Source organism: Dreissena polymorpha, chromosome 4, assembly GCF_020536995.1.
Source record: "Dreissena polymorpha isolate Duluth1 chromosome 4, UMN_Dpol_1.0, whole genome shotgun sequence".
NCBI classification, from domain to species: domain Eukaryota; kingdom Metazoa; phylum Mollusca; class Bivalvia; order Myida; family Dreissenidae; genus Dreissena; species Dreissena polymorpha.
This window is the reverse complement of record NC_068358.1, coordinates 137,267,084-137,277,641: the sequence shown is the minus strand read 5'-3', so window position 1 is coordinate 137,277,641 and position 10,558 is coordinate 137,267,084. Positions and strand designations below refer to the sequence as shown.

The window sequence follows — 10,558 nt, the reverse complement described above, 5'->3', positions numbered from 1 at the left end:
CGCTTTGGGATTTTATCAATAGACTTAAATATTCTGTTAAATAAAACAAGAAAATTCGTTGAATTGATATCCCCCGCCAATATACTTCTGGACACAAAAGTAGTTGGACTGATGGACAACGCCAACGTGCACCATCCTCTTATCCATAGATATACTCATACCAAGTTTCAATGAAATCCGTCAAAGCACTTCCAAGATATGGCTCCGGACACACACAAAAAGCTTTTTTTTTTCAAAATACAAAGGGCCATAACTCTGTTATTATCAAATGTTGTACAATGCCAGTTGGCGTGCATCATCCTCTTATCCCTATATATACTCATACCAAGTTTCAATAAAATCCGCCAAAGCACTTCCAAGATATGGCTCCGGACACAAAAAAGCATTTTTTTCAAGATACAAAGGGCCATAACTCCGTTATTAACAGATGGTGTACAATGCCATTTGGCGTGCATCATCCTCTTATCCATATATATACTCATACCAAGTTTCAATGAAATCCGTCAAAGCACTTCCAAGATATGGCTCCGGACACAAAAGTACCGGACGGACGGACGGATGGACTGACAACGCCAAAACAATATCCCTCCGCAGGGGATAATTAAAACAACCGAGAAGGAGGAATGTTTTATATGGAGTATTCAGCATTTGGTAAAAATACTTGTAATAAAACGTAAGGAGTCGACACACGGAAATTCGCGGACGAGATGAAATCGTTTATAAACAGAACAATATATTTCCGCTATTTTGTTGATAGGTTAACGATTTATCACCAGCATTTTAACCGTTATATTTATGTTATACTTATATCTTATTTACATTACAGTAAATTCAGTCATCATAACCAATGCATAGTTTACGGAACTGACCAATTCGCATGTTTGTGCCTGGAAAACTCGTGTATTCAGATCGACAATTGAAGGAGAATATATAATAAAGTTAGATCTGCACATAATAAATCGTAATAAAACATGACACAAACATTGCGCGCATAGTTTTACAACGTATATACAGACCCAATACTAGTAGTTGCCTGCTTGCCACGCACTAAATCGGGCACAGGTCACTGAATATATGAACACATAAGTTAATCTCAAAACGTTAACTGCATAATTTAAAAGAACTGTGGCATGCTTTTGATAATGTGCCAATCCATTAGATTCTTACGACGAATACACGAAACCCCTACCCTTACAATTTTCGATTGTGTACCTTATACCGACATTGTACGTCGCGGCGCAATTATAACACCGTCTTAGTCACCGTTTAACCCATTTATGCATAGTGGACTCTCACATCCTTCTAAATTGGATCAATTTATTTCCAAAATTAGGGATGTTTAGTATTTTTTATTTCAATATTTAGAATATTTCTTACAGAAAATTATTTAAGCAAACAGCGCAGACCCTGATGAGACGCCGCATGATGCGGCGTCTCATCTGTGCCTACGCTGTTTGCCAAGGCCTTTTTTTCTAGACGCTATGCATAAATGGGTTATTAAAGTTTCATAATTATTTAACGATCGTTTGCTCGACCAAAATGACAGTACTGAATATACACTTCTCAAGTTACGGACATTAAGTCGGTTATGTCTATATATTAATGACCGCCCGCGTTCGGTCTATTCAAACCAAATTTGATCGAGAACGAAGTGTCAATAACAGAGCACCATTACATCTACCTTTTAACTATCTAAAATCAATATCTTAAAAACTCTTTACATCAAACCCACAAGTCAGTGTGATCTTTATTGTATTTCAAGATAAGCCAAATAAAGCCGATACCATACATAGTAATAAACAGACAGCGAACAACTATTATATATACCCAGAAAACATACCGATAGAATATATTGTGAAATATGGATTTAACCACGCGAAATATGTGGATTTTTATTGCCTTTGTTTTCAGTTTTGGTAAGTTGACTTTGAGAGAATGTCAAGTTTTGGTTTATTTGATGTGTTTTTGTCACACAATTGTGTACGGGTATTTTTCGTTTCAAATACCAGCGCAAATTTATATTTACTACATAATTCGGGGAAATTATAATACATGATACGCTCTTACATTTTGGGGATAAGAAAATGAACGTTGGAATTTTCTCTCTGTGTCTTTTCAATTTATCTTCTTTGTTTTTCGATTTTATTTATTCATTTATTAGTTATTTTATTATAATTTCCCCCTCCTTTTTTGGGAGGGGGGGGGGTCACTCTGTTATCAACGAAATACAACTTCACATAGCCAAGTTTAAATGACTAAGTTTTAAGGTAAAAAGAAGTCATTTTATCTATTTTTCAAATAGTTTTCTGCATTGTGCTTTTCAATAATCTTAAGGTCCACATATATTTGACCAAAACGAATGTTGAAAATACCACAATTTTTAGTTCATCGCTTACTTTATAACGATATTTTGGGGTACTTTTCTATGGAATAAGACCCCACACACACACACACACACACACACACTTTGTAAAGAACGACAGCAAATCTTATATGAGGCACCCGACATATGTGTGGAATATGGCCGAAATAATTGTAGTAAGAATGTGCAAACAAACTTAGTCGTTAAGGATATAGGGATACATAGCGCGTCCTAACTTATAATCTACCGCAATTAGTGTATTTCGTAAACTTGGACAATCCACGAACACGTCATAGCGACAACTAATTATGGGCGATAGCGCATGCCAAATATGAAACGCACATTCGATTGCAAAATACAAATGTGTCTTGTTCTGAGAAAACTGGGCATAATGCATGTGCGTAAAGTGTCGTCCCAGATTAGCCTGTGCAGTCCGCACTGGCTAATCAGGGACGACACTTTCCGCTTTTATGACATTTTTCGTTTAAATAAAGTATTTACTTAGGAAAAATCCCATTTATGCGGAAAGTGTCGCCCCTGATTAGCCTGTGCGGACTGCACAGGCTAATATGGGACGCCACTTTACGCACATGCAGAACGCGACTCAAATGTAAGCTTACTACCGAAACTATTCAAATGTTTATCAATTTCACGCTTGTGAACTCTTTCATTAAGAAAGCTATTAATTATTTATCATACAAAAACGAGTTGTAGTCTACGCAGTACATGTATGACATATTATCGTACGTACATTGAGTATATCGAGGTACTGAACCCATATGGTACAATTTTTACAACAATTTTAAGGACTCGCTCACATAGTTTTTGTAATGTTGTGATTAAAACCACACATTTGAACACCAGGGCTTAATGCTCAAATTAACTTGCAACAAAAGAATATAAGAACAAAAGGTAGTTGGGATTTGAACAGAAAACTTGCGGATTAAAAAGGCTATCGCCTCATCCTCTTGGCCGTTAAGACTGTTAAATATTTATAAGGTATTTTATACAATCATATAATGATTTGAAAACAAACTAAAACACAACAAACTACTAAAAAGTTCCGCGTTTTCAAATTAATTTATAAATCAACCATTTAAAAGGATGTTTACCGGTACCCGTGGAAACCAAAATGTGTTTTCAGTAGGTGTCTGCGCTTTAAGTGCTATTTCGCCCCATTGTGTACGTCGTTCTTTAAGCTTTTGTATTGGGAGCAAACGTGCACGTAAGGAAATTGTCATTTTGTCAGAATGGGAGCAAGTCCTTTCATGTAGTTAAAGCGCTCATGGAATTTCTTCGTTTGTTTTTCTTGACTCATGTACGTGGGTATAACTTCACTGGTAGCCAAATATTGCTCAAAGGTTATACAGCGAGCCAGCCTATGATCGAAATTATTGCCTTAGGACAATCGCCCCTCCCCACCCACAACCAGCCAAAAAAATGTTACCTGTTTTAGGAGGACAATGTCAACTACAGACGACGGCATGTTTCCAAGCAAACTCAGATTAAAACGCCCTTTCCAAGCAAACTCAGTTTAAAACGCCCTATCAGAAAGACGCGATACTTTGCGGGTGTGTGTTCAAGGCGATCTTTACGCCAGTTTACTAAATATCTTGTATTTTAGTCTGTGAGACGTTTGCTGGAGAGACGTGCTCTTACTACAGCTACGGCGTATACACAACCGGTTACTGTGACGGCTACTGCTGCTCAGCATACGGCGACTACTGCTGCCAGTGAGTTACCATGACGTGCTGGCAAGAAAATTATATTGCCTTTACGATTTTGAATGCAGCATGTTACGTTTGCTAAATACTGGTTAGGAAAACCTACACAAACTGACCACGCTATTCTTAAAGCCTCTCATGGATGTGTGTGTGCGCGCGCGTGCGTGTGTTTGTGTGTGTGGGGTGGGGGGTAGCGCGCATAAAGTCACTCTATCGGTCCGTTTATCCTCATAACAACACATTTCTAAAGTGAAACTTAAAATAGGTCATCATTATAAATTGTATCTTGGCAAGTCTTCCTTTTGCACCGTGATCCGCACATTTCTGAGTTCTGTGCCTTTATTAAAGCTGACAAAGTGATCGGGTGGGTTTATTGGTAAATTTGTAACGTAGAGCTCTAGTTGGTTTATGTTTACGTTCGTTTGAAAACTGTCAGATTCTGTGTCAATATGAAGAAAGGCCATCACACGAATAAATAGACCAAACCATAAAATGTAATTAGAAATAGCCAAACTAATATACGTATGTCGGTTATACTTTAAGTTTTTAATGCATGTGTAATTTTCTGATAAAAACTAATATTAATTAGACATTATGTTTTTCGTTACCCCTGGTAATTTGTTTGTAGTCAATTTAATTAATATATATTCAAATATAGCAAGCCTGATCGTAAACTCAATAGATAATTTAGCGAAAAAGGGATACCAAAAGGAGTTCAGGGTTCAAGTTTAGCACTAAAAGTAGATTCGGTTCGGTAAGCGGAAACACATAACTTTTTAACGTTAATTTGCCATTAATTTTTGTACCGTTATGAACGAACAAAAATTGCTTTTATAAATAAGTGTTTATAAAATAATAATTTAAACGAGAAAGCATTTTCAACGTTTTATAAGCGAAAGGTAGAAAATATAACGTTTCAAAAGATCAAGCACACTGCGACAAAGTAACCAACTGCACACATGTAAAGAACTCGGGCAAAAATCTAAATGCATGCTCTGAAACCAGGGGTATACAAGTCACGAATGATTAAAAACTATCTGACTAAATCGATGTTATTTGGTGGTAACGAAAGACAAACACACATACGAGCGCGGTTCTGGGAAAACGGGGCTTAATTCAGTCCACACATGCTTATCAGGGACGACGCTCTCGGCATAGACTGAATGTTCGTTTAGAAGAGACTTCCGTTGAAGTAAAAATTCCATGAAAGCGGAGAGCATTTCCCTGATTAGCCTGTGTATTGCGCACAGGAACGACACTTTACGCTCATGCATAAAGCGCGTCTTCAAAAAACTCTGAACATATGAGTCGCGTTCTAAAAAACTGGACATAATGCATGTGCGTAAAGTGTCGTCCCAGATTAGCCTGTGCAGTCCGCACAGGCTAATCAGGGACGACACTTTCCGCCTAAACTGGATTTTCGAGTAGAAGAGACTTCCTTTAAACGAAAAATACCATACAAGCGGAAAGTGTCGTCCCTGATTAGCCTGTGCGGACTGCACAGGCTAATCTGGGGTGACACTTTACACACATACATTTAGCCCCGTTTTCACAGAACACGACTTATATGTGTTACACCTTGCTATACGTATACCTCCAATGTCTCTGTTTCCAGGAACTGGGGCTGGATAGCGGGCGCTGTGATTGGCGGGATCATCTTTGTGTCCGTGCTGGGCGTGGTCGTGTTCATGATCTGTGTCAAGGTCAAGGCAAAGAAGCAGCGCACCGTGAATGTGGCGACTGTTGGGTCAAGTCACGCGCAGCCGTACCCGCTCAATCATCAAGGATACGCCAATAACTTTTGTAAGAGCGTGTTTTAATTTTACATAAGTGTGTATGTAGCAAAAGTGGTGCATAAACTTGTCATGAATATAGAAAATTCCTTCAAATTAGCTCATACAACGAAAGCCCAGTAAAAATACATTTATCCTCTATTTTCACAATAAGGTCAAACAACAAGTTTTATAGATCTTTGCATCAGTATATCAGGCACATATACGGATTTCCCCTTCGGCCATGCGCGTTTATGTTCATTACTACTACGCGAGCCAATCAGTTATTTAAGAGCCTGTGCATAATGTAAGCTTCACCTCCCTACAATAACTACGCATTTTGATGGTCACTATCATACTGCTTATCGCTATCACACTGTTGATCTGTTGACTCTGTAAAATTGTACTGTTTTCAGACAAACCTCCACAGATGTACAACCTGCCTCCACCACCCGCCTACAGCCAGGTTGGAAGCAACCCCCTTCCCCCACCACCGGCGTACAGAGAGACAGCCACACCGTATCCTATTCCCCCACCCTCGGGCACCCAGACCACGAGCTTTTTCACGCCCGGGGATGCCGTATACCAACCTCCACCGGTGTACTCCTAACGCTCGTCTTCGAGTACCCTCAGTGTATCTAAATAGATGTTATATGTCGCGCATTTATTACCTTGATTTATTTGCTGCAAAACTTTATAGCCAGGCTGCTCTTTTAAAAACTTTAATTTTGTTGATTTATTTGCCTCGTTTGATTTATATACGTCATTATTTGTCGGAAAGCTTTAAAGCGCTCGTACAAAAATAACTTATACGTTTGTTTGTTTAACCGGTGATACACGGTACATCGCGTAACTTCACGTGAAAGCATTCACTTGAAAGCTTCCTTCTTTCTTTCCTGCTCTTTAAACTATAATCTTACCAGGTCTTCTGTAAATGTAAACATTTTAAGTAATGTTAAACATGATATTTAATCTTTAAGTTTAGATACAATGAACCGGATGTTGACATAGACATACCTGCTATGCGTTACATGATTTGTGCGTTAATATAAACGAGATGTATTTATAGCAAGGAACACATAGACATATAGATACTATGAACACAATGATAACATATGTACATACTTTATTTTTATCTGACGCCTGTTTTTTCAGTAGTATTGATAATTAAATCTGCATTCTATAATTACAAGGTCAATGCTGAGACATTTCCGTATAAAATTACAAAAACACATATTTCGACCAATCAAGCTCATTTTTCTTTGTAATATTATTATTGCTATAAACATTGTATATATAGAGTAGCATATAATATATGTATCATTGTAATGATGTATATTATACAATTCTGTACGATTTGATTGATTCGAAATATGTTTCATTTGCATTATTCCAAATCAAATAATTTATTTTTAAGCTAAATCATTAGGTAATAAAACACTTTAATGTCTATTGCCATAAATAAAACACCTGCGAATTTTAATAAGAGTTCCTCATCTGATCATGTATCTGGAATGTCATTTTATCTATACATGTAATACAGAAAGACATTTATTTTCAAGGTTGATACTAGTATAATTCCAAAGAAGTTCAAAGCATGTATATTAGTGAGAAGCTTCATGCGAAAATTGGTCTTATGCCGCATGCGACGCTGTAGCGCAGCCTGCGCCGAAGCTGCTATGTACGCTATTAAAGTAACGTTTCATCTCGTGGTCCCTTTAGCGGACAGTGTAACTCCATACAAGACTGCGATAACGCGCAGGCTGGGCTGGAGCTTCACTTGCCGCATGTGGCATAAGACCCATTTTCGCATGAAGCGGCTAATATATGCAGATTATCTGTTGGTATGTAGTTTCAGAGAAGACCAACCAGACTGAACATGGACGGTTTAAAAAAAAGAAAGCCAAAGTTCGAACTTCGATAACCATTTCGAAATAATATATCAATATGTGTGTTACACTCAGGTTACCGGTACCTGTTTTTATCAACTCACGTTGTTAAGATATTGCGCCCTAACTTCAAAACCCATTGACATGTACATGTTTGAAAGCACGACTCTTAAGAGAAAAACATTTCTGCTCTCTAGATAAAAAATGTCCATATTTGCTTTCATAAAATCTACCTACATTCACCCCACTTACCGTAACTGAGTTGATTGAAAAATTATGACCAAAAAACAACAGTTAAATTTAGACAAACTTGGCATACAGATAAGTAATAGAAGAAACGTTAAATGAAGTGTTGATTTAAACCGGTCACACTTACACTTACATTCATTTAACTATATTACATTTACTTGAGGATATTCTATGAAAGTCACATCTTGGATGATACGTAAGCTACTTTTTGAGGAACTTTAAATTAATGATGTTGTATATGTTGCGCGAATAGAATTATGCGCACGAACAGTAGAAACAAAAGAAATGAACTTTTTATTTACAATGTATATAATGAACAATAGAACACTGTGTTACACTTGAAACTTAACCCATTCATGCCTAGTGTCTAGAAAAAGGGCCTTGACAAACAGCGTAGACCCAGATGAGACGCTACATCACGTGGCGTCTCATCAGGGTCTGCGCTGTTTGCTTATAGGAATTTTTGTAAGAAATATTATAAATATAGAAATAAATATACTAGACATCCCTAATTTTGGAAATGAATTGATCCAATTTAGAAGGATGGCAGTGTCCATAAGGCATAAATGGGATAATGTATTTTAATGGCGCTGTAGTTTTTATCATATGCTCCTTTCTTACTTATGTTTAAATTGTTTGATGTTTATAAATGTTCGTTGATTATGAAGTGGCTGGATCACTGACTCATTATAAATATCATTAATGTAATAAACTCTAAAATATATTAGTCCGTGATGTTTTTTTTTACAACTTGAGTGCATGAAGGCAAACATGAATACATGCACCAAATTACTGTTTTCAATTTAATATCCAATAAAGTGATCAAGAAACTGCACACGCCTGCGTTTGGCGTCTTATAATTACGTTTAATATTTTAGTGTTTTTTTTTTGTAATCACATTAAACAGTTTGCAGCGATTCTGTTCATCTTTTTAATGAGCTCGCTCAAGGAAAACCGAGCTTAATGAAAGAGCGTAAAGGATCATCTCAGTAAGCAGTAAAGGATCATCTCAGTAAGCAGTAAAGGATCATCTCAGTAAGCAGTAAAGGATCATCTCAGTAAGCAGTAAAGGATCATCTCAGTAAGCAGTAAAGGATCATCTCAGTAAGCAGTAAAGGATCATCTCAGTAAGCAGTAAAGGATCATCTCAGTAAGCAGTAAAGGATCATCTCAGTAAGCAGTAAAGGATCATCCCAGTAAGCAGTAAAGGATCATCTCACTAAGCAGTAAAGGATCATCTCAGTAAGCAGTAAAGGATCATCTCAGTAAGCAGTAAAGGATCATCTCACTAAGCAGTAAAGGATCATCTCACTAAGCAGTAAAGGATCATCTCACTAAGCAGTAAAGGATCATCTCAGTAAGCAGTAAAGGATCATCTCAGTAAGCAGTAAAGGATCATCTCAGTAAGCAGTAAAGGATCATCTCACTAAGCAGTAAAGGATCATCTCAGTAAGCAGTAAAGGATCATCTCAGTAAGCAGTAAAGGATCATCTCAGTAAGCAAACCGAGCTTAATGAAAGAGCGTAAAGGATCATCTCAGTAAGCAAACCGAGCTTAATGAAAGAGCGTAAAGGATCATCTCAGTAAGCATATTAAGTCTGTCCAGGCTAATCAGGGACTACACTTTCCGACTAGACTTGATTTTTGTAAAGCAGAGAATTTCCTACAAACGAATACATCCATACAAGCGAAAAGTGTCGTTCGTGATTAGCATATGCAGACTACACATGCTTATATTAGATTTGCAGATAAATTCATATTTTTTCCATAGAGCGCGGCTAAATTGTACATTTTTATCTCAATTTTGTGACTCGAGTCGTCTGCTTCGTGAAGAAGGAATTGTTCGAATGCACAAATGAAATCGCCATTTGATTGCCTTTATTCCGCAGATCTGTTTATGTTTCTAACATTTGGAAAACAGTCTTGTTTTTTTTTAAATATTTTATTTTTCATTATTTCTTATTAACAACCTCCTGTGCATACCGCAGACCAAACGTACGATGTTGAGGACTTGCGTGATACTTGCATGATTCGCACGTTCTCGTTGTCTTATTAAGACACCTAACGACCAATTCAAGAAAATGTCGATAAACGCAGGTTTACAAAAAAAAGACGTTGGTCGCGTCTTCTTGCTTTAACATTGCTTACATATCATGGAGAAGATTCTTATTTAGCAGCATTGACTGGTAGGCTTGTTCAAGCGAGCCCAAGGACTAAAGGGAGAGGTCAGTTGGACACATTATTGAGGGAGCTGGTACGAAAGTCAAAGTTTACTATTTTTTTTATCGAATAGGAAAGGTTTTTCCCCCTGAACTATAAGGCGGCAGTATTTCTTGCAAGTCTTTGTTCATGTGAGTCGCGACACTCTTACGGACAAGGTGACAGCATGTTTTTATTGTTTTCCTTAATCATTATTTTTAAGAGGTGAAATTTTTTAGTCAAAACGAAAAAAACACACGAATTTACTCCAAAAACTATTCGCAGTCGCACCAGTCACAAACAAGCGTCACATATGAGACGAGCGTGCGTCTGTCTCACGGAGCCCTTTCGTTCAAAATAAAG

At 37.3% G+C, this 10,558-nt stretch overlaps 1 protein-coding gene across 1 annotated transcript; it reads left to right on the top strand.

The window, feature by feature from the left end:
* The first annotated feature begins 1,708 nt into the window (after window positions 1-1,708).
* LOC127876783 (cysteine and tyrosine-rich protein 1-like) lies at window positions 1,709-8,720 on the top strand. Its single transcript, XM_052422258.1, has 4 exons — window positions 1,709-1,916; window positions 3,987-4,095; window positions 5,702-5,889; window positions 6,275-8,720. The coding sequence occupies exons 1-4, from the start codon at window positions 1,862-1,864 to the stop codon at window positions 6,466-6,468; spliced, it is 546 nt and encodes a 181-aa protein (XP_052278218.1). The 5' UTR covers window positions 1,709-1,861; the 3' UTR covers window positions 6,469-8,720.
* The last annotated feature ends 1,838 nt before the right edge of the window (window positions 8,721-10,558 follow it).

Coding starts and splice junctions, on each gene's coding strand:
- LOC127876783 (XM_052422258.1), top strand. CDS start 1,862: ATGGATTTAACCACGCGAAATATGTGGATTTTTATTGCCTTTGTTTTC. Junction 1,917..3,986: donor TGCCTTTGTTTTCAGTTTTG/GTAAGTTGACTT, acceptor CTTGTATTTTAG/TCTGTGAGACGTTTGCTGGA. Junction 5,890..6,274: donor AGGATACGCCAATAACTTTT/GTAAGAGCGTGT, acceptor TACTGTTTTCAG/ACAAACCTCCACAGATGTAC.